This window comes from Rousettus aegyptiacus, unplaced genomic scaffold, assembly GCF_014176215.1.
Source record: "Rousettus aegyptiacus isolate mRouAeg1 unplaced genomic scaffold, mRouAeg1.p scaffold_m13_p_3, whole genome shotgun sequence".
Classification (NCBI taxonomy): domain Eukaryota; kingdom Metazoa; phylum Chordata; class Mammalia; order Chiroptera; family Pteropodidae; genus Rousettus; species Rousettus aegyptiacus.
Window position 1 is genome coordinate 3697785 of NW_023416306.1, and position 24021 is coordinate 3721805.

At 53.9% G+C, this 24021-nt stretch overlaps 1 protein-coding gene across 10 annotated transcripts in view; it reads left to right on the forward strand.

The window, feature by feature from the left end:
• Positions 1 to 24021, forward strand: part of RAPGEF1 (Rap guanine nucleotide exchange factor 1) — a 122245-nt gene that overhangs the window by 24916 nt on the left and 73308 nt on the right. For 4 of the 10 annotated variants that reach the window (XM_036218077.1, XM_036218078.1, XM_036218080.1 and 1 more), the window contains exon 1: positions 10404 to 10482. The exons of the other annotated variants lie outside the window; for them this stretch is intronic. In XM_036218077.1, coding sequence (XP_036073970.1) covers positions 10419 to 10482 — 64 coding nt within the window. In that variant the 5' untranslated portion in view covers positions 10404 to 10418. Of the gene's footprint in view, positions 1 to 10403; positions 10483 to 24021 lie in introns of those variants that run through there. 10 annotated transcript variants of the gene reach the window in all.

Below are 24021 nucleotides of genomic sequence, written 5' to 3' on the forward strand. Positions count from 1 at the left end.
CCAACATCAGACTCTGACTCTTACTGTTCTCGTTTTTCTTACGGCTCTCAAAAGCCAAACATACAAAAGGAAAAAAACCAAACAGTACTCCTCTTTTTGGTCTTTACAGTAATGGATGCTTGTAGTGGTTGATAAATTCGAGTCATTGGTATCACCCTAGAGGCCGCCATACAGAAAAATCGCACGGAAGGCTGGGTCAGGCAGTGGTGTGCAGGGGTCCCGAGAGCCCCAGCCAGCCAGGCCTCTGCCCCCGGCTCACCATCTGACCTCGAACAAGTGAGTTTTGTAACCCCAGTTGCCTCATTCCCTCCCTGCCCTTATCTCTCCAGCGGCCTTCTCTAAATGCAAATACATCTTGCCGTGTTACTCATTTCCTTAGGGCCCTCAGCACAGCGATTCGCCTTTTATTGATCTGTTTGCCACACTACCGGATCGCAAGCCTCCTGGGGGCTGTCTGTAGGATCCTTGTTCTGTCCTCCACACTAGCACAGTGTGTGGCACTTGGTGTCCTCTGCGAGTGCATGGAACCAAGTGCTTTCTGGCACCCACTGTGACCGCGGGTGTAAAGAGGTACGAAGGGCAGAGCCTGGTTCCTGGTGCATAGTAGGTGCCCAGGACATGGCCGCCTGCAACACTGGCGGGTGTGTGCTGGTTCTTCGGGGCGTGGAAATGCTCCTTCTTTCCCTTTTTCTGCCTGGAGTGAAGGCGTGATGAAACCGGATTCGCCCTCCTCTGCCCACAGCAGCCTGGGTTTAGGAGGTGGCGGTGGGTTCGCCTGCCAAGGTCGGGTCACGCAAGGTGCTGAGGTCAGTCTGCGTTTCCTCGGATTGTTATCCTCTTCAGCCCCCAGCTCGGGACCGCACCGGCCTGGTCAGCGGAGATGTTAGTGGTTACATGTTTGTGCACAGTTGGTGTGAGCGAGCAAAATTAACACCCTCCATGAAAGAGCTGACTGTAGAAAGTGCCTCTCCCAGGAGATCTGGCTGTGGGGTTAGCAGTGCTGGGAAGGAGATTGGCCGCGAGCTGGGGTCAGGGTCAGGGGTCAGCATTTGCATAATTCCCCCCCCCCCTTGTTCCCGTGCTGTGGGGCAGATTTGTAATTGTGTGGATTCCAGTCAGCTAAGTGTTCAGACTTGCCTCTGCAAGCGAGGTGGCGAAGAATCTTCTGGGACGCCTGCATGCCAGGTAATTAACATGAAGCTCGTCTGGCCGGAGCTGAAGCCGGCCCCCTCCCAGCTTCCATTTTCTGGTCTTTATTCCGTCAGTTTAGGGGCACAGCGTGTCTGGTGTCGGCTGCTCAGGCAGGACTCTGAAAGCGAGGGCTGGCACCCCGGCTCAGTGCCTGCCAGCCGAGTGCAGCTGGCCACACAGCCTCACACCTGCAAGCTCGCTTCCTGGTCTCTGCGTGAGAACAATAACTCCCACCTCAAAGCACTCCTGCGAGGATTAAATGAGATAATTCACGTAAAGGGGTTATAGCCTGTAGCACACAGTGAGCATGTAATGAGTGATAGTAATTCTCACCACACACTGCGTAATAGAAAGAGCCCGCGTTTGCCGGGTCCGTGGACAGGGATCACGGGCCTGGTGCTGTCCCTGTCGCAGCCCGTGGCGTGCGGTCGGCCACCTCTGCCTGTGTCCTTCTCTCAGCTGAAGGCATCACGTGCCTTCAGCTGAGAGAAGGACACAGGCAGAGGTGACCTCAGAGGGGCCTTTGCGGGCTGTGAGTCGGTGGCCATGAGCACGGGCCACTCCGCTCATCTCCCCAGGAGCTCAGTCCGTGCCGAAGGCATCGGTTCTGCTGGGCATGGTGGTCACGGGGGCTTCGTATGGTGTTGGATCGCTTGGAACATGGTCGTTGCAGGACCAGACGTAAGTGAGCCAGGCCTAGTTAACTGGAATAATAAGCTAGTCAGGACAGTCTTCCCATTCTGAATAGTGCCGAAATGTTTTTTCATACTTACATAATGGTGAAAAGCATGCACTTGAGCCCAGATGGCCAGGACTGAATCCTTGCCGTTCGACTTCTGGTCGGCTGCTCTTGGGTGAGTTACCTAACTTCTGGGCCTCGGTGTCCTTATCCGTGAATGGTTTCTACCTCGTGGGTGACGGAGAGTGCTTAGGACAGTGCCTGGCACACAGTGATTGTCCAGTAAGTGGTTATTATGGGTGTTATTTTTAGATTAAATACAGAGAAATTACATTTTATTTTAGTTGAAAAGATGTTACATTATTAAAGAAAAAAAAAATGGAAAAAGTTGACAGAATGCAGAGGAGAAAGTGCACGTCGAGTGCCCGAATCCGAAGGACCGAAAACAGTGCGCGCGCGGTGTGAGCTGTCGCCGGCGCGTTCACCGCGGCAGTGCACATGCGCGCGCGTCTTCCGTGTAGTTGTGATCACGTGCAAGTCATTTGTTCTTTGCCTTCATGCCTCTGCTGGTCTCCACAGCCGTCGTCGTGATCACAGCAGTCTGTCACGTTGACGTTTCATAGCTTAGTAAGTCACTCTCTAATATCTGTTGCTGGGTATTAGAATTATTTCCCCTTTTTTTTTTGCAGTTACGGGTAAGGCAACAGTAAGTGCTTTCTTCATATGCGTTTGTGATTCCGCCGGATGGTTTCTTTAGATTAAGTCCTCGGTGTGAAGTTCCCAGTCTGGGAACACAGGGATCACTGTAAGGCTCTTGCCATGTTGTTTTCCAAGGGGGATGTCTATGTTGACATTTTCATGAGTGACGCTTAAATATATCATCCCCAACCACACCAGCGTTGTTGAGTATTACCATTTTGCGATTGTTTCTCTTGTAAAACTTAAACTGTGTTTGTTAATGCTATAGTGATGAGTTACTTGAGGACATGGGGCTCAGGGAAAGGGTGTGAAACAGTCAAAATTATCAATGCTAATGCTGAGAATCTTTTTGTTTCAGAATTCCTGTTCCCATGGTCCTTTGCGTTGGACTTGGCTCAGTCGCATTTGAGTGCTGAGTTTCAGAGAAGAGAGGCATGAGCCTTCCTTAGGAATACCCATTTGCCACCACAACTTTTATCTTGTACCTCCTAGGGAGCAATGATTATCAAGTACTTTCCTCACATGAAAGGAACAGATTGAGCCCAGAAGTGTTATTAACACTTGTTAGTGTAATGCTTACTGTTAGGCAGCGTGACTAATGACCCAGTGTGACTAATGACCCAGCTCTCACTCTTCACCATTTCTGTTGAGGGCTGACTGGCTACCAATTCCCCAACTGCTGTACTTGATGGAGGCACCAACTCAGATGTTATTGAAATAGATATACAGCTGTTAAACAGCTCACCGCAGGGGTGGCGGGAGTGGACAGACACGTGCAGAGCGTCAGGGTGTTAGAGTGTAATGGACGGTGACGATGTCTGCGCCTCGTCATCGGCGAGGGTCCAAGCCATGTTCGGATGTGTAGGGTAAGAGAAGTTTTCGGAGCGAAGGTTATTTACCGTGCTTATAGAATCACAGGCTTGATCTAGAAAAGGAGCAGTAAAAATCTTATAAAAATGATTTCCTAATTTTACCAACGAAGAAGTCAAGGCTTAGGGAAATGAAGTAACTTGTCTCAAGTCCCACAGCTAGTTTGTGGCTTGGTGTCTACTGTGGTAGAATAGTAATATAATAATGATATAATTATATAATAACAATATGAGGCAACAGAATGTATTGTATACATTGTGGTTATATATTTTATATTTACACATTATAGATGTGTGTTCACTACACTGTATACAATACTTTTGTGTATTATATCTACCACATATACAGTGTAAGATACAATAACGTGATAATCATGCAGTAGGACTATGTTGGGATATAATATCACAGCAATACCGATGGCTTCCTGGTACCAGGCGTGATACTGAGAGATCTGTGTACATTAAGGGGTTCCATAAGCTAGTTTTTTTTTAAGTGAAAGATCAGGTGTGGGAAATGGAAGCTGTAAATGTGAAGGAATTTTTCTCACGAGCAGTGCGGGGTGTTGTTTTGGGTGTGGGTAGGAAAAGGGAAGGAAACTTCGCTTTGTCATCAGATATTTCCAAATTTAGAACAATATCTATCCGTCGCCATTGGCTTTAGGATGTGCTTTACTTACCCTGGGAACATGCGTAACATGCATTTCCGTGTTTGGTGGTTTCTTTTCTCGCTGCACAGAGGGTGCCGCCGTTATTTAAGATAATAGCAATGGCCACTTCGTATATTACCTTTTGACGATTGCTTTTGGGGCACTTGATTTTGGAAGTCACTTCATGCTGAAATACCCTGATGACTGTGTCAGCAGCTGAGGAATTTGCCCCAGGACGGTTAATCTGTGTCAGGGGTGGGTAAACTTCTTAAAGGGCCAGGTAGTGGATATTGTAGGCAAAATCAGGACTATTATGTAGGAACTTAAATAACCAGCAAAAATAAAGCCCCTTGAAAAATTGGAAAAATCATTCTTTGCTTGCAGGCTGTAAACAGGCAGCCTGCACAAAGTACCAAAGGCTGGTGGTGTTTAGGCTGTGGGCAGAAGTTTCCAACCCCCGATCCACAGGGTCTTTTTGATTCAGGTGCTCTCTGCTGTCCTCATTACTCTGAAACTCGGAAACAAGTGACTCATCAGTCACCAAAAGCATCCTCAAATTTTCAGGCCAGAAGAGGACTCAAATCTCCCACTCAGCTGCCTCATTGTTATAATTGGACGTGCTGTGCCGAGCCTTCTGGTTTCTAGTCTGCCACACGCACGTCCATACACCGACGAGGAAACAGATGATGGAAGGTTTGAAGAACCTGGTGCTTCTGAGTGTAGAGCCTTTAAATAGTCGTCCTTTACCGTCAAACGGGACACCGTGCTAAAAACACTCCGCAGTTTCTGTAGGCACTCATTCATTCATTGATGGATGTTCATTCAGGAAGCATTTATTGAATGAGTCCTACGTCAGGCACTGTTCTAGGCACAGGGGATAGATACCTAATGGAAAACGAAGACGTCACTGCCCTCTCACTTTACAGTGTATATGCAAACAGGCAAAATGCACAGTCTGTTGGACGACAGGCGCCATGCCGAGAAGGAGGCGGGGAGGGGAGGGCTCGTTGGTTTTACAGAGGGTGGGAAGGAGGGGCCTCCGCGGCGAGGAGCTGGAGCCAGAGTGCTGCGGGTGTCTGGGCGAGGGCGCTCTCGACTCGACGGCGGGGGCCTGGCTGCTTTGATGGCCTGCCATGGGCGAGGCCGGCATGTCTTAGGGTGACCATGAGGCCATGTGGCTGGAGTGGAGTAGGCTCAGGAGGCTGATCAGTGAGGTCAGGGAGTAGCAGATCACGTAGAGCCCTGTAGGTGGTTGTAAGGAGTCGGGAGGGAGAGCCCGCGGGGTTTGCTGAGGGGCCGAGTATGGAGTATGAGAGACGAAGAGGCTCGAGGCTGACTCTGACGTCCTGGCGCGAGCATCCTGGCCGTTGTGAGCAGGAGCAGCGCCAGCGGGGCAGCCTGGGGAGATCAGGAGTTAGGTTTGAGGTGTCCGTCGGAGATCTAGAAGGAGGTGGCTTTAGGCAGTCAAGTGTAGGAATCTGGGGTTCAGGGAAGTCGAGGCTTTTTTGAGTCTGGCGCGTGAGACTGGGTGGGATGAGCAGGGGAGAGAGTGGGGGACGAGAAGGGGCCCCGGCGGAACCCGGGCGCCCCCGCCGTAGGAGGCCGACGGCTACGAGCGGCCGTGCAGCCGGGGAGGGAACGCGGCGCGCAGCGGCGTGCGGGGCGCCAGGTGCGGAAAGGAAGGGTTAGGAGCGGGAGGGGGCAGCGGTGACAACCGCACCGACGCGAGCCAAGTCACGTGAGGGCCACTGAGGACCGTGACAGGAAGTCCCGGCGCAGCGTCGGGCGCGAAGGCGTTGAACAGACGTCGGGCAGAGCGCTGGGCCGCGGCGAGCGTGGACGGGTCTTTGAGGGGTTTTTCTGCAAGAGGGAGCGAAGACAGGTGGTCGCCGTTACGGGGTCAGGAAAGCTTTTTAAAAGGGAGGCCTGGTGGCGTGACTGGACGCCAGTGGGGATGGCCCAGGGAGAAGGAAAAGGCGCCGGCTGGGAGGACTCCTGGGCAGGAGCAGCCATGCTCGTCCCAGCCGCCTGTTCCTGAGTGCTGCTCTGGCAGTGCGTGCTAACAGATCACCCCAGTTTTTAGTGACCTAAAACAACAACAGTTATTTAATTCATGCTCCTACAGGTGGCAGTTTAGTCTGGGGTCCCCCACGTGTCTGCAGGCAGCTGCCGGGAGGGCTCTTTGTGCCTCCAGCAGGCCGACCTGGGGTCACCCACCTGGCAGCCGGCAGGTTTCCCAGAGAATGTGGCATGCAGGACCCCTCGAGGCCCAGGGTCAGAACAGACAGTGTCACCTCCGCCTCATTTCATTGGTGAAAGCAAGTCCCAAACCAGCCCAGAGTCTAGAAGAGAGACAGCCCCCCCCCCCCGCCCCGCCATGGGAGGTACCTAGGGTCACCTCGCGAAGAGGTGTGACCAGGAGGAGATTCCTTGGGCCATGTTTTGCAAACAATCTCCCGCAGCCGTCTGTGAGCCGAGTGTGTTGCATTCGATCCTCACGAGAGTTCTGCCCGGTGGGTAGTGTTATCTTCACTTCCCAGATGAGGAAAGGGGTTCGGTGCGGCTGCGGTTACTTGCTCGAGGTCACGCAGCTCGCAGGTGGCAGAGTTGGGACCCAGACTGTGGTCTCTCCGATGTCCGAACCCCTCTCTCCTCTGCTCTCCCTTCCTGGTACAGTTGATTACAGGAGCAGACTGGGATGTCGCCTCCTCTTGTCAGGCAAGGGAATCACGGTTTTGTCGAAAGTCGTTCTCATAGTTAGCACGGACCGAGAGGGCTGCCGCCCTGTCGTGGTCAGCATGTTTACTGTGGGGGATGGACAGCTGTGTTTACCGGCATCCCACGGAGGTCACAGTGCTGTACGTAATTGGGACCTTTATTGACACAAGTTCATGTCTCCACTCCCAGCTGGACCCTCCGTGCCCTTTGACAGTCTTTCTGCTTGTCCCTGGTCAGCTGACTCCTGTCCCTCGAGGCAGCCTGTCCAGAGAGTCACCACTGGCTTCAAGGTCCCCGTCAGACCCTCTTGGCTTCCAGGCCTCTGACTTCCTGTGTCTCCTTTACCCCTGCCTCCTGCTCTCCCAGGCCCTGACATGGGACAGCCGGCCTCGCGTCCAAGGTCAGCCCCTCCCCTCCGGCCCTCCTCCCTCCAGAACCTGTCGTCATCAACATCTGTCTCTTCAACCAGGGGACTTTGGTTCTGCTCCTGGTCGTGTAGCCCTGGGCAAGTCATTTCCCCTCAGGTTCATGAATCTGAGAAGAGTAGACGAGGTGAGCCATCTCAGAGACCACTCGGAGAGCGAGGTCTGCTCATGGCCACGTAGGAAACTGTTGGCATAGAGCTCGGCTCTGTGTATGGTGGCCGGCGGGGTGGCCGGGGTCCCAACCTCTGCGTGTGGCATTCTCTTTGCCTCTCACCGCCCCCGCGTGAGCACCTGTTGGCCCCCAGGCTCAAGCGCTGCCCCTCACCTAGCTCGTTAGGGAGGCCGTGGGAGACGCGGCTGGTCTGGGTGCTGACTTTCCTCTCAGAAGAGATGCTGCGTGGGTGGAAGGCAGACGCCGCAGTGAAAGCCTTTTTTAAAGCTGTCGGGGAAGAGGGAGCAGGTAAGTGAGCAGTCAAGTGAAATCAGGCATTACCTTGCTTATTGGGAGCCTGGGAGCTTTGCCCGTCTCCAGAGCCCCTGCCGGGGACTCCAGCAGGTTGAGCGGGAGGGGGGTTGCTCCTGTCTGTCCCCCGCGCTGTCAGCCAGCCGATGCTCCGGCCTGAGGCTCGGGACGCTGGTCTTTACTCTTATGTGTAAAGTGTAAATAGTCTGCTGCTTGTCGATCACGTCACCTGGGGAGATTTGCTGATTTCTGTCTGCCTCAGTTTGCTCGTCTGTAAAATGAAGGCAGCTAATACACCTGCCTCGTAGAGTGTGAGGCGGGTGATGGGGGTGGCGGTATTTGTCAGCGTTAGCACCCGGTACATTCCAGCTGTGAGTAGTCGTTACGCAAAGTTCACATTTTGTCTTGTGCATGTTGCGAAATCATTCGTTAAAGATTTTTCGTACTTTCACGATCGCTGAATACTGCTTTCAGGACGAGCCCTTCGAGTATTTTATTCATTCGCCGAGTTTATCAAGCACGTACTTACGGGCAAGGCACCGCCGAGCATTTCTTTCTGCTCAGGTTATGCCGAGTTGTTCTTGTCTTGGTGGTCGACACGGGTTTTCGGAGCTGCCGTTTGCCGAGCATCTGCTGCAGTCGAGCTGCTTACCTGGGGGTTAGTTTCTAAAGTCAGGGCGTGAGGGAAACATTGCGTACAGTCAGGTACCCTCGAGATCTCCACAACTCACCTCTGGTAAACAGTCTTCGTCAGGGGGTCATCGGACCTCAGGAGAGTCACGTAGTAAACACTTGAGGCTTCGCGGGCCAGACGTGGTTTGTGATACATGTTCTTATTTCTTTTCTACAACCTTTTAAAATGTCAAACCGTTCTCAGCGCGGCCTGACCAGCCTGTGACAGGCGCCTCCAGGGCAGCCCGCGCTCCCGCCTGCAGGGTCACAAGCCCGGGCGCTGGCCTCCCCGGCCGCCCTGCCGGAGGGGACGGATGGCGAGTCCCTTCTGACCTTGGGGGGGTCTGCCTCCCCGCCTCCCTCGGGTGCTCTGCTCCGGGGGTGGGGGTGGGGGTGGGGGGAGACCAGCCGCCCTGCTGTGGGGAGAGGTGGCCAGGAGCCGAGGCTTCCGGGCCGCAGCCGGTCAGGCCTCAGGGCACGCGGCCCGAGGGGCAGCTGCACCAGCGACCCTGGGCCGGGACCGTCCGGCTCATTCAGACTTTTCTGTCTTCAGATCGTGACCAAGTCGCCAGCAGTGAGGGGGGAGCGGGGAGAGCTGCGGAGCGCCCGCTGGCCTGCAGCGTTCAATCGATTCCCGTCCAGCACGGGTGTTTAGCGCAGTTACCCGCGTCCGCAGACGTGTTGGCAGGCGGAGCGGCTGAGTTACGGGAGAGTGGGGGGGAGTGGGGCCCCGCAGCGGCTCCCGGCTGACGCGCCAGCCCCCGCCAGGCTCTCGGGAACCTTCGTGCGGTGCGCCGTGACCCGCGGAGAGCTTTTGCTCCCTCACCGACTGGCTCCAGGTGGCTTTGCTCTTTGTCAGTTTTGCCCAGAGGACCTTCTGTACTCGGTGGCTCACCCACAGGCAGCTGGTCATTGCCCTGTGTCATGTGGCCCGCCTTGGAATGACGAGCTGAGCCTGTTGGATCCAGCTCGAGAATTTGAACCAGGACTCAGTCTAATCACTGGTGGGCATTGGAGTCTTCCAGAAGTGGAGGTGGGCAGCCACGGTGTGCCACCAAGTTACGAGGGAGTGGTAACTCGGAAGCGTTTTCACGCGTTCACCTAGCAAATACCGAGTGTTTTAGTCGGCTAGTCGCAGCCCTCCACCCTCGTGGAACTGACATTTCCCGTGGGGGAAACAGACAGTACGCACTGTCCGTAGTGAACTGTGAAGGACGCGAGGAGGCGGCGAGCGCTGGGGAGCAGAATCAGAGGCGTCAGGAGCCCCAGGCCCCGGGGTTAGGTTGCAGGGGTAACGAGGGCACGTGGGGTGGCCTCATGGGGACAGTGAGCTTCACATGCAGGCTGGGAGGAGGTGAGGGAGTTGGCCAAGCAGATCTTCGGGGGGGTTGAGGAGGGTCAGGCAGGTGCGTCCAGGGAGTAGTCGGGAAGCAGGTAGGGCCGGAGCAGACAGCAGGAGGCCCTCAGGCCTTAGGGACCCTTGTGAGGGCCTTGGCCTCGATCGCAAGAGAAGTGGGCGGTCACTGCAGTTTGAGCGGAGCAGGGAGATGCTCGGCCTGCGTGTCCCTCAGACCGCTCTGGTGTGCACGTCGCGGAGCGCAGGGTGCCGGGGCAGAGGCGGCGAGCCCCGCTGGGAGCCGGCGTGGCGACCCGGGCCGCCGACCCAGGTCGGCGCAGTGCTCGTGGCGAGAGCTGGCTGGACCTGACCGTAGTGTGAAGGTCGGAGCCCACAGGGTTTCCTGACTGCGCGGATGAGGGTCGTGTCGGGGTGAACCCAAGGGGTTTGGCCTGAGCTTCTAACTGTAAGAACAGAGTTGTCATCAACCAGATGGGGGTGCTGGGGGCAGGGAGCAGGAGTTCAATGGCAAGCGCCCGTTCTGTCTAAGTGGAAATGCTGAGTGGACCGTTACATATGTAAATCTTGAAAGGAGAACGATCTGGACCAGAGTATAAATACGGGAGTCTCAGGGTAAAGACTGTCGTCGAAGCCCAGCGTGGATGCGCTCCCTGGGGAGGCGAGCCTCGAGGCCCGTCTGGCTGGGCGCAGAGGCGGCGATGCAGCGGCGGGCGAGGCCAGGGGTCACGGGATCCCGGCCGCCCTCTCAGCTCCTTGCCGGAGGTCAGTGTTCCACCCTCGCGGAGCCCCAGGGGTCTCCGTACATCCTTACTTACCTCGAACCTGCCTTTTCACTTGAACGTGTTTCATAGGGCGTCTGCTTCTTGCTGCCAGAGGAGCTGTGGCCGACATGGTGGCATCACGCCCCTTTACAGGTGGGAGCCGGACCCAGGGCTGTGCCGCGTGGCCCGTCTGGGATTAGCGCCCACACCCCTCTGGCTCCAGGACGTGTGTGCGGGTCCCATCCTCCTTCCGGCGCCGTCATGGCTTTTGTGCTGTGGGTGGAGAAGACGGGGTGAGGCACCCAGCCTCATTCTCTCACTGGCTTGAATTTTAAACCTCAGGGATCCCAGCGCCGGGTGGGTAGCTCATTGATTAATTTCTTTTTCCATTTCCTATCGACAGATATTTGAGTATGTACCGTATGTCAGATGTGTTAGGCACACATCTTTCCAAACCCGAGTTCCGCAGCTGAACCACAGAACACAGAATTATTCGCGTGATTATTTTGAAGGTCTTCCTGGGATGGCGCGTAGCCGGAGTCGTGCGAGGTGCATGGAAGTTAATTCATTCCCAATGGGTGCCCTGGGGTCCGAGTCTTCATTCTCTCCTGTAACCCTCCTTAGTTGAGAAAGGCAGAAACCAAAATAGCTCCCAAGTAGATATATAACTACAGCCTAATAAATGCTATGACCTATCAGAGCCGTGGTGGGAAGCACGAAGTCAGAGTTAACCAGGCCAAATGCGGGGAGGCCGTGGGAGTGTGGGGGCACAGTCTGGGTGCGGAAATAACGTGTGAGGGCCCCAAAGCCAAGGTGTGGGGGTGAGAGGGGCACTGAGCGAGAGAGGAGATCTTCCTGTCTTACCAAAGCCTTTAAGAGCCCCGAGAAGCCATTACGTGTTTAGCGGGGAGAGGTCATGTATTCGTGAAGGAGATTGATTGAGGGAGGAGATGGTATTTGTGCTTTGAAGAGATCACCCTGACTTCAGTGGGCAAATGCACCGGAGGAGGCAGGAGCAGACTCGGAGGCCGCGCGCTCATTCATCCCGGCGGATGATGGATGAGACGAGGCTGGTGGCGGCGGGACCGATTCACTGGCTGTTTGGAGGGTAAATGGACAGGACTTGGTGACGGAGGCGATCTGGGGGGTGACAGTATGAAGCAGGTCACGGATGACAGAAGGTTTCTGGCTTGTGTTAGGTAGGAGTGGCCACCGTCCACCGAAATAAGTACAGGAAGGAGGCTGCTGTTTATTTGGTTTACAGATAGACAGCGAATTGTGGTTCTCTTAGGGCTTTTTCTATTTTTATTAACCACAGGGCTCAAAACCACTGATTGCTGATGTTCACAAACTTAGAATAATTGGCCACGTCCTCCGTGAAGTCCCTAACTTGTGGGATCGGGGGCTTTTATCAGGAGTGACTTAGGGGACAGAGCTCCAGGTTCCTCTTGAGGCTTCCTTTTGCCTGGCATGACACCACCTCTAGCACATCTCCTAGGTCGCCCTGCCCAGGGCGATAGCTGCACATGTGCCGACCTTCAGAAGGGCTAAGAGACCCGGTCGTGGGTCATTTCTGTTTCTCTTTTCATGGGAAATTGGGCTCCTAATGAGATTGTCATTAGGCGGTCCCAGGAAGCCTCTGTCTCCCGAGGCGTATCGGGAGAGCTGCTGTGTTAAGCGCACTCACGTGGTAGCCGGCCCTTGCTGCAAGTGCCATTGCCCAGTGACTGGGACCTGCGAGGTTGCAGGCTCAAGATTGGCGAGTTAAATTCTATTTACATGAAAACTGACTTCTTCTAAGGCATGGGATGGAGAATCCTGGGGTGGACGGCATGGGGAGAGAAGAGGAAACCGGGTCTCCTGCCTGACAAGTGCATTTGCCAGCTTCATTGCACCTCGTTGTCCTTGGCACCAGCCCGGGGGCTGGGCAAGCTCCGAGTTCCGAAAAGGGTCACAAGAAACTGGTTGAGCAAAGGGCCGAAGTCCCTCTTGTGTCGTCTTGTTTTTTTTTCGATTAAGAAAAAGCCTAGGACCAGCTTACTCTACAGGCATTTGTTAAAGATGAAATCGAAAGGAAACATACTCAGTTGAGAACAGGCTTATGGCACGGGCCAAATAGAATTCCCTGTGCAGGTTACTCAGTTGGGCACTCAAAAACTACTGATGATTAACTGAAGCCATCAGCCGGGCTTGCTTTTGCAAATTTTCCAATGTTGTTGAGAAGCCAGTGGCTAGCAATTTGATTTAACCTGACTGATACTGTTGGTGATTTTATTACCTGCGTATGGTTTTGAACCTGAGCGGTTGAAACGTTCAGCTTATTTTATATCTTCCTTTCACCGGAATGCCGTTCATAGTTTGACTAATTATAGTCCAACTGTGTAATTACGTCTAAGTGCAATCAGTGAAAAGTATCTGGGGCCGAGAAAGCATGTAATGGGGCCTGACCTTTTACTGCATTCAGCAAACATTAATGAGGACTTTTGACTGTGCTGGGCGCTGGGATCGCAGTGCTGAGCGAAGCAGCCTTAGCTACGCCTCTCACCGACCTGCAGTACGGGGGGCGGGTTGTGTGCAGCGTCTCTAGCCTGGTTACCGAGCCTGGGAGAAAACGGTTATTTCATCAGAAAGAGGTGACAGTCTCGATTGTGTGGATGGCAACGTTACTTTGACTTCAGGGCTGACAGCTCTTTGCGTCGACACCCAGTTTTTTAGTGGAGTTGCATTTTATACAAGCACGGGGGTTGATTTGAATAAAAGTACATGAGGCAACAATCGCGTGTACGGTCAGAATTACCCTTGAAAACCCCTGTTGGAAACCAGCAACGTCAGGTTTCTTTTCAGTGTTGAAACAATGCCGTTTCTTTACAGCAGGGCTGGCCAGCCACCACCGAAGAGCCAATTCGACTTGGCTCCCTGTTTTTGTAAATAAAGTTTTATTGGGACACAGCCACGCCTATTATTTACATGTAATCTGTGCTGCTTTCTCAGTAAAATGGCAGAGTTGAGCAGTTTAACAGAGACCGTTTGCCCTACAAAGCTGAAAATATTTACTCTCTCGCCCTTTAAAGAAAAAGTTCACTGACCCCTGCTTTAGGGCAAAGGTAGGAATTAGTTTTATGTTTAGGCACCGTGTTGTTAAAAAAAAAAAAAAGAAATGTTATCTTTAAACACCAGAATCCTATTAGTGAAGTGAGGCGTTCCGCCCCGGGAGGCAAGAAAGTGAGGAGGCAGCCGGTCCTTTCACCCTGCCGGCCGCTCCCACCCGGCCCTGCTCACTGACACAAACGGAGAGTCGGAGAGTCGGAGCCTAAAATATCTGCCCTCCCTGGCCCTTCCTCTTCCCTCTGCTGTCTGCATCTCTGTCTCTCCAGTGCACATGATGGAGTCCATCGTGTGCTCTCTGTCCCTCGGCTGCAGGCTGATGAGAAAGGAGCAGGTAGACTTCACTGCGACGGGGCTTTTCTTCTGTGTGGAAGCTAAGGTGACGTCATAGTGACCTCGGGGGAAGAGTGGTGAGAACGCTTCGAGACACATTTGACACACAGCGAAGCATCCCGAGCCCCAGACGCTGACCGGCCTCTCTCCCCGCCGTGTGGCGATGCCGTCAGCCTCAGGAGACCGTTCGTTGTCCATGTGTGCAGCCAGGGTCGTTCACCCAAATGCTGGGGAGGTCTTTGTTTTATTTGCTTTGAACCGCGCGTTCGACGTGATCTCACAGCCGTACAGGAGGCGTAAGCATGTGGCAGATGGACTTTCGTGTGGCCCTGGTGACTGCCGTCTCCCGGTGTTCACAGCTTCATCTAGCCCTTGAGTGTGGACAGACCCATGACTTGTTTGTAACCAACAGAACGTGGCGGAGGCGATGGGCTGTCTCTCCCCCGATCATGTTTTGTTTTGTGAGGCCGTCTTGCTAGCAGACACGCTTTGAGATGTCCTCCCTTGCTCGTTTTGGAGGAATAAGGGCTCCCAGTGTCCGAGAGCGAAGGGCAGCCAGGGTTCTTAGTGTTACAGCTGCAAGAAAATCAGTTCCGCCAACCCCCAAGGGAGCTTGGACACACGCCCCGCCCGCCCTGGCCAGGCCTCCGCAGGAGGTGTCAGCCCTGCCGACACCTTGATCGCAGCCTCGCGGGGGGCCCACGGGAGCTGTGCCTGGACCCTGACCCACGGAAACCGTGAAACGGTCGTGCGTGCTCGTGTTACACAGACGCAGAGAACGGAGACGAATCACGAGGAGTTTATGTCACTTTTTATGGGTTCATAGCTAGCATTTTGAAAATCCAGGCTAACCCTGGCATCTGCTGTGGGTTTGCTTGCCCCTCAAAAGCTGTCCTTCGGTTGTTGGTTCACTCGACAACTGGAACCAGGATGGAAGCGTAGATAAAGTATTGTATCCGTGTGAAATTTAATGAAGTTGATGACCACAGTGCTGATATGAAGAACATTCCTGTCCTTAGGGACCGCTCTCTGGAGTACTTGGGGAACACGCCGTGACCTGTGACACTTAACTCGAGTGGTTCCGAAAAAATCTGCGCGGCATGTAACTGGTAAATAAGCGTGTGTGTAGCATGTCCCCTTGCTTTGTAAAGTTAGGTCAGAAGGCCTTTCCTCGGAGGGCAGAGCCTTCCACCTTTGTTTTGCTTTTGCACGTCCCGCGTTCACCTGCTGAAGCAAAGTCAACGTGGACTGCTCAAAGTCTCACTTGGCGTGTGTTACTTTGCGCCTCAGCGAGAGAGGCCGGCAGGTGTAGGACCCCTGTCTGACGTGGCTGCCTGTGTAAAACGTCATTCCCAGGTAAGTGCACGTGCTCTCACGTGTTACTCACGGCAGCCCTCTGTGCTGGGTGCTCGTTTGTCTCCGTTTTGCCGACGAGGGCGATAAATTGTCCAGGTTTTCGGAGCTGGTCGGTGGTGGAGCCAGGCTTGACCGCAGTGGACCCAGAGCCCTGTCTGCCTGGTCACCACAGACTCCGCCCAGGAGAACGTCCACCTGTTTCCCTTCTCACTGACCCCCAGGAGCTGGGCTTCCGGAGACCGTAGAGAGCCACCCTTCATGCCGCTGCCTCTGCGCCCCCGTCTTGCCGGTCACCAGTTCCCCATTTGGGGCCTGACCCCTTCTTCCCACGCTTGGGTGCCACGTCGGTGGTGGCCCCGTTCGCCGCACTCCGTCCCTGTGCCCGTCCAGGCTGAGCGTTCTGGAGCTTTGGTCTGTCTCTGCCTGCTGCCCTCGACTTGCCGCCGCCCTCCTCGACCTTGCTCAGTTGTAGTCGTGAAAAGCCGGGGAAGTGGTAAAAGCAAACCCCCAGCCTCCCCGTGGCATCTTGGCTGCCTGTTTGCACGCTGGGCTCTTTGAAGAAAGAGTCTCTGAGGAGGAAGTGGGCCGCCTTGCTCTGCTCCCCCGGATCCCCTCCCCACCATGGGGCTGGCCTCCAGGCCTGTGATTGGGTTTTCTCTTGCACCCTAAGCCCTGCTAGTACCAGGGCTGCTGCTGACAGCCCTGTGGGCACAGACGTGTGTCAGGCCTTAGTCATCGGTACTTTAACCGCACTCAGTGCTGACGTGACTGACATCTCATTTCTGCCAAAAATGGGTGGGGGAAAACCGTATTTTCATTAATTTTCTTAAGGGTTATGTCTGTATTAAGTTTGAGCTCCTGAAAACAGTATACCAGTCTGCATTAATAGCTTAGATTACCTAAGAAAAGCCTTCACCGATACAGAATTATTGGGCTATTGATTTTTTTTTTTTTAATAGAGAGCAGAATTAAGTGGTTATTTACAAATCTTGTAAAACTAAGATCGAAGACCCAATTCACAGTGTTACTTTACATCCTTCTTGGAATTCCCTCTAGAGTGTTGTACTGGGAGAAAGTCCCTCTTCTACTGAGTTTATTTATTTTCTTTGGATGGTCAGTGTTAACCCATCTTGTTTGCCTTTTTACCTTTGTTACTAGGAAACTTAGAACCAAATAGCCATGGCTAATTGCAGTAAATCTTATGTTCCAAACTTCTGGTGTTGTTCTCTTTTAAACTGTCTTATTCGTTATATGTTTAGTGTTGCCTAAATAAATACCTACCATTAAAGGAAGAATTGCTTCAAAACTTTGCACATTAGTTCTGTGGTTTGCTTTAGCCCTGCTTCTGAGTAGAAGTGGCTGTGTGTTACGTTAATTATTAGTACATGTTTTTGAACTAATGTAGACAGGAGCTGGTTGACCTGTGCGCAGGGTGAGAACTCTGAATTCTGCTTCTACTGAAGGAGTCCGGTTCCCGTGATGTATTTTGGTTGAGGAGGATTTTTTTATGACCTGGAGTGAATCTGTAGGATCAGTGAGTACCCAGATTCTTTTGCAGCGAGTGTTAATGGCAAGCTCTGTGGCACACGGGTGACTTATTTACTTTCTGGCCCTCCCTGGTCACTTGGGTTTCGTTTGCCCTCCCTGGCCACTTGGACAGAGGGGAAAGGAGGAAAAGGTCTTGGCAGAAGCTGCTAGACAGGACCCTTTGGTGTAAGGGAGGAAGCTAGTTTTAGTTCTGTTTTTAATGTTACGGTAGTTTGGTCGTCTTTCCTCGGAGGGTAGAGCATTTTAGCTTTGTTTTTGCTTTTGCATTTCCTGAAGCAAAGTGGACTGCTAAAAATGTCACTTGGTGTTTACTTTGTGCCTAAAATAACATTTAAAACTTGTGAGCACTGAGTCACTAAAATAGTTTTAGGAGGAAAGAAATGTTATCTGTTACTCTTTTCTGTATTTCCTTCAGGAAATTTTCCAGTTGTTTTTGTGCTTATTTTAATTGGACACACATAATCTACTTTCATCAATGGAGTAGGGTAACTTTATTTGCTAGCACCTCCCGTTTCTTTTTGTAGCAGAACACCTTATTTTTCAAAGTGCAGCAAGATGTGGAGGAAGATCATGTAGAAAGAGGAAAGTTGCTGGAAAACAGAGTTGTCCTGAGTGCTCAGTAAGCAGCCAGTGAGCACGTCCGTTGTCCTTAGAGCTTACACACGTGCGCCTGTCCAACGTGGACTTGGGCTTGTTCCCCGGGTGTCCCCAGTGCCACTTTGTAAATATCTGTGGTATAAATGAAGTCAGTACCGTAAGCCCTCACTTGATGTCATTGATAGGTTCTGCAAGTTCTGCAACTTTAAGTGAAAAAACATGTAACAAAACCAATTTTACCACAGGCTAATCGGTGTAAACTAGAGTTAAGGTTCTACACAGCTCGACGTTATAACGAAACAGCATTGACTGAAACAACATCATTCAAGAATCTGCTCTATTCTGATGTCCCTAAATTGACAAACTGCTATGGTGACCACATGCCCCTGCTTTTTTCTTGGGATTGAGTCCCAGGTAACTGACAAATCTTGGGATAGAACAAGAGGACAAGGGATGTCGTTTTAGATTGTTGTTAGTTACTTCTGCAAACGTGTCCTGAACCAGCTGCCCATTTATGACCTGACAACATGCAACATTTGCCACCCACTGAAGGTCAAAGTGGTTCCTTTGGAGCCAAGTAAAGTCCTCTCATTGTTTCCACTTGGGTCCCTGATGTCTCTGACTATCGAGGACATCTTAGCGCAGCCCCGATGTCACCCGGGGATGGGACGCTGCCTCAGGGGGAGTCGGGCACTGCACAGGGGGCTTGCGGAAGGGTCAGCGGAGGAGCGTTCTTGATAGACCCTCAGAGTTACATGGCTCTTTAACTCAAAGCCCCTCTCTCTCTGGGTGAGGGGATGAGAATCCCTGTGGGCAGCAGGCTTGGAGCAGAAGCCATCGGGTTCGGGCGGAAAGAGGTCATCGTAGGCATCGCCTGCTCACGCTTTTCTCTGTCATTTCCCATCCATCATGCTAATGGCACCCCTCACCCTAGCACCACCTTCCTCCACTAAAAAACACAGTCACCATGGCACTTAAGGAAGACGCCGTAATGTCATGGCGAAGAGAATGAGCGTGTAGTCAGAGTGGGCGGAGTCTGAGGTCAGGCTTTTCCCCGGTTGCCGTGAGACTCTGGGCCTAGTTCTTTTCTCCGAGCCTCAGTCTCTTCATCAGTACAATGGCCATTAAAATAACGTCTGCCTGTCAGGGCCGGCATAGTAATGCTTACTAAATTATGGGCTGTTTCAAGGAGAATGCGGTGTGGAATAGGTCAGATTATGGGCCGTACTTGACCAATGCTTGTCTTAAATTCCTCTTCACCCTCACTTCCTGGTCCCTGGCCGCATAAGGACAGGACCCCTGGGCCTGCACACGGGGCATTTGCCGCGTGGTGATTTCTTTAAGGCAGAGTTGGGGGGATTCATCTTGTCTAAGCATAAAGACCACCAGTGCATGGAAATGAAGATAGCTTCCGGGTGGCTAGCTTCTCACCTGCTTATACAATGTCTGGATTTCTGATTGACCCTGTCTCGTGACAGGTGAGAAAGCACGCAGAGAACCCCGCGCTCCAGCCTCCGCTGGAAAACGCTCTTCCCAGCCGCCTCGGAGGCCGTGGGCCCCGCAGCCGCACCCGCCGCGCGGCCTCTGCAGGCTCTGCTTGCCCTTGTCATTCCTTCGGGTCGCCACTTTGACCCCCCGTCAGGTCCCCGGCTTCACCGGGACCCTGCCGGCCCAGGCCTTCCGAACACGCTCCTGCCTCAGCCGGGAACGCTGCTCTGCAGCCTGCAGCCCAGTCCCCTCCAGGGAGAAAACGGAGGCCCGGCCAGCCGCAGTCAGGCTGCGAGGCTCTGCTGTAAACCAGTTTCCTGGCAGGGGCGAGCGCCATCGTCCGCTCCGGAGATGGCTGCGAAGCACACCTCCCCTGGGCCCCCTCCCCCTCCCTGTCTCTTGACCATTCCGCCAGCATCTCCAGGACCTCCCTTGTGGCCGCTCGCACCCTGTCTCAGTCTGCCTCTGGGGAAACCCAGACGTAGGTTCGAGTGTTCACCACCGTCCCCGATTCGGTCAGGAGGTGTCGGCCCCATGGCCGTGCCCCTCGTGATGGCGTGTTTCAGGTGCATCCCCCCGCTCCGTGGAGGTGTTGGGGCCGGGTCTGACGGGCCCACTGCCGCAGCCCGGGCGCCGAGCCCTGAGGGGCATCCGAGGTGCCATGCGCCGTTTTCCCTCGCACAGTCCTCCTCCGCAGGGGTCCGTGTCCTCTGGAGAGGAGTGAGCAGATCGACAGCATCTCCCTCGGCAGGCGGGAGGGCGGGTGGGCGGCTCGGGCTGGACTTGGCTTATAGGGAGCCCCTTCAGCCCGGGCCGTGTGGAGGCCGTCCTCGCCCAAGCAGGGGGACACTTGCATTCAGCAGACTGGACACCCTCATGCTCTTACATCTCCAGGCTCCTGCCACGTCCAGGCCAGCAGAGGGGCGTCAGGGCCACGTTCCACGCACGGCCGCAGCCCTGGAAGAGGACATCACGCAGGAGGACGGCTTGCTCCTGACGCAGGCGTGCAGCTCGGGAGCGCCGTGCCTCTGGGGGACGGGCCCCGCTGGGGGCTCCGCGCTTGGGGGAATTGGCCCAGACCCGTTGTGTAGCATAGAGGTGTGAGCGCCGTCTTACCAGCTGACTTCTCAGGGCAGAGAACAGAATTTTGAACAATTCTGAAGGCAAACGGCACTCCACTGGGTTGGACAGAGCAGGCTGCCGGTTTCGGCCTTTCAGAACTGGCCTTTCCGCGCTTGGCTTCGGCTCATCGCCCCCGCTGAATTCTGGAGATAAAGTGGCAAAGGCCTGTTTGAAGCAGCCAGACTGTAACTGAGCTTCGGGACACACAGTTCTGTGCTAATATTTTTGTTTTGATGAAAAATTTAAAAACACTATTCTCAACCTCCACCACAAAGAATACAAAAATATTATCATAAAGAAACTAAATATATTTTGGTTCCTGCTCCATGTTGATACTTCAGTTTGTAAAGAGAATTGGAACCAAAAGCACTTTGAAAAGGAGGCCTTAAAAAAATGTGCCAAACTTTGGGCAGATTGTAGACCCATTTACAGATTCAGTCCAGTGACTCGTGGGCATTTTTCAAACACATCCACTAGCTCTTTGGAAACTGTGTATTTTTATTAGTAAGATGCCCTTGGTTCTGAGGATGTTGTGGCTGGCAGACACCAGCTGCAGAAAAAAAAACAACTGTCTCTTAGGAGATCTAAGTCATGGCGAACACCCAGAGGGTCCAGGCTTCCTGGCAGAAAATGAGGTGCCGTGTTTTCTCTGTGGTCACTTGGTGGCCCTCGGAAATTTTTGGTCAAACACCATTGGACTTTCCCCTGCAAACCCCTTTCCTCGTTAAGGACGGACTGGTGCCGGGAACATCCCGCGTGCCCCCAGACCTGGGGGCTGTGCCCAGGGTGCCGAGTCCTCAGCAGATGCCTTCTCTTCCCCGTCAGTTTTGTTTCCTGTCTAGAAAATTCGAGGCTTTTCATCTTAAATGTAAAACGTGGTTATCATCTTAGAATGTGCTCGAAGGACTTTAAAGATGTTTCTCTTTCCACCGTGGAAAGTTCCTCACGGGATGGGGTCAGTGTGGAATAAGGACTCCAGCCTCGGGCCGTGCCCCTGTCCAGGCAGCATGGCGGCTTGTCACCCAGCCCTGACTTTGGACACGCTAACGCCTCAGCTCCTCCCCTCGGAACCTCTGTGTCTTTTTGTCCAGATTCGCCTTCTTCTGGTTGCAAATATGAACATGTACGGTTGTCTGGTGTGCTCTTCCAGACCAGACGCCCTGTCATTGACCCGTCTCTGCCCTCCCGAGAATCACCGCCTTAGAGCAGCTACTTGAGGATGAAAACCACACTTTTCTTCAAGCCTAAGTAGTTTCTAAGCAACTATCACAGCCACAGATAAGCATGGCATTAAGCAGAAGAGCAACGAGTGAGCACTTTCGTCCGCCGGTTCTGCGTGAAGCGCGTTGTCACAAGCACTCAGCACACCTCCAGGAAATGTTTATTGGCTCACTGGTGCTCCAGGCCTTGCAGAGGGGGAGGCCCACCCGTTCAGCCAGTCGTCCGTGCTTGGGCCGCCTGGGTGGTTGGAGTTCGGCAGCTGGGACTGGTGCCCACCCCTCCACCCCCGAGCCCCACGGCTGGGCTCACGCAGCCTCTTCTGGGTTCAGCACTTACAAATCCTGCTCCCAGTCCGGAGGGGCTCATGCCAAGGAGTGTTCTGATCTGAGATGAGAACCCCTTCTGTCATTTAGCATGTGTGACGGGTCTGCCCAGATGGCCGTCATCCCCGCCCCGTGTCCCCCAGACCTGTCTCCTGAAACAGCGCTCAGACGCGAGTGTGCCGTAGTCATCTGGAGGACTAGTAAAGCTCGCGTTCCCGGGTCCCTTCCCCAGGGACCTCGGTGCGTTAGGTCTGGGTCAGGGTGGAGAACTGGCCTTCTGACCAGCTCCAGGCCACGTCGACGCTGCTGTCCGTGCCACAGCCCCGGCCCCTTCTCTCCACTCTCGTCTCAGGGGAAGGATTAAGACACTGCTTGGTCATAAATCAACTCGGCGGGTTAAAAGGTGAAATCACATTGAAATATTTTAGATTTTTGATATACTTTGTGTACTTGATTGTAACATACATTTCTTACTGTGGTTTGTAGTCAAAGGATGTTCGAAAGGCACTGCTAGCCTCTGCCTTAGGAATGACCCACCTGCCTCCAGAGAGCTGGCCTCGAGGAGACAGATCCCTCCTGCCCCTCCGGGTGGCCTGTGCGAGCCCTTCCTCCCTGGCGTGCTGAGACGGAGGCCGCCTCCTGCGGGAGGATTTGGTCCTTTAAAAAGAACTTCAGTTCTAGGAGACAGAGGATACAACTGCTGAGGCAGAAAAGAGAAAATGAGATTCTTAAAAACTGTACCCTGTTTCCTGCTCTGAGGATCTAGAATGAAGCCCCCAGGTTCTTCCTATAGGCACTCCCGGGGCAGGTGGGCTTCTGGAGGGTTCTGAGTGAGAGAGAGTTCAGAGGGAGTTAGAGGGCCGAGTCCACAGTCCAGAAAGGGGGCTCGAGCCCCAGCCACTGAAGAACTGTCTTTCAGAAACGCATTTCGTTACTAATCACGGGCTGTGAGGGTGTAAGTTCTGTGAGAACTGGAGGCCTTTTTGATTTCAGAAAACCCCCTTCCAGTGCTTTCTAGCCCAACCCTGGCAACTCCAGCCATCGCTGAAATACACATTGTTCTGCAACCTGTCGTTCTTGGGGTTGCTTAAAAATAATGTCCTGGTTCCTTCCAAATCCCATCTCTCGAGTGGAGAGAGCCAGTGTCTAACCTTGCCCGCCCCCCCTCCAGGCTAGAGACCGTGCCTGGATGTTTCGCAGTCTTGGTAACATGCTGAGTGTGTTTAGCCCGGGTGCTGGCACAGCCAGGAGGGCTCTGCTGTGCTGCTGCGATGGGCGAGCCCTCTCGCTCTCGGACTTTTCTCGAAAGGCGCGATTCCCTTCTACAAGCAGTGCTGGCCTGGAAGTGTTTTCTTTTTCTCTTGTGGTGACTTGCTTCCCTGGCGATCAAAGTTGTGAACACATCTAATAAATGGCGTATTTATTAGGCTTTGGCTTAAAAAAGAGGAAGAGGAGGCCTACGCTAAGGTGTGCCGTCCGAGCCGGAAGCGGGTGTGAGGACACACGGCCGGGCCCCGAGCCCCGAGCCCCGGCACCGGCTTGGGGTACGCGGAATAAGGGAATTCCTGCAGGGACGAAAGAGGGCACGCGCCCTCCTTCCCGGGAACCTGCTTCCTGTCTTATTAAGGCTCCCCATCTGCTTCTCCCTTTGGTTCGCTTGCGGAGCCTGCGTGGCTAGTGCGTGACGCCACCCCGGGTTCAGATTCGAAGCCCGTCGCTCACGCCTCACTCAGCCTCCGTGTTCCTGCCGTGGAGGGTCACCGTGAGTCTTAAGTGACATGGGCCCATAAAGTGCGCGGGGCGGCGCTGGGTGCTCTGTGTGCAAGAAGTGGGCCCCGCCATCGCTGTGTCGCTGCCATCAGCTCCGCATGTGTCACCCGCTACGTCCTGCCTTGTACGCCGGGGACCGACCCGTCTGGCCGGAAGGGGACTGGATTTCAGACCAGCGTTTCTAGGCCAACGAAATTCTGGCTTTGACAAAACCAGAATGACTTCAGGTTTTTGTTTCAGATTTTTAGGGCCCTCGGAGCTTCTGGTGGGCCATTAAACCGTCTGTGGCTGTGAGGAACTCAGGCAGAGAGCAGGTGGGTGTCACCTGCACAGGAGTGGGCAGTCTTTCATTCCGGGCCTCTGTCCACCTCTGTTCACTCTGCCGACATGCTCCCAGGAGGGAGGCCAGTGCTGAGGAAGGGGCCTGGCCTGGCTTCATTCGGGAGGCCCGGGTGCCAGGCTGCGGGTAGGGCAGGTCCCAGGGCCCCGGCTTCCTCTGTGAGAAGACCCAGAGGATCCTTTCATGTTCAGTGCATGGAAGGCGGGAGCTCCTTCGCTCACCTGGCACCTGGCGGGGGCGGGGCCACCTTGGCCGTTACCTTGGAGAGATCGCGACTGACCAGCACTTGATTCTGAGAGCAGAGTGGGCATTCTGTCCCCCCACCACCACCACGTGT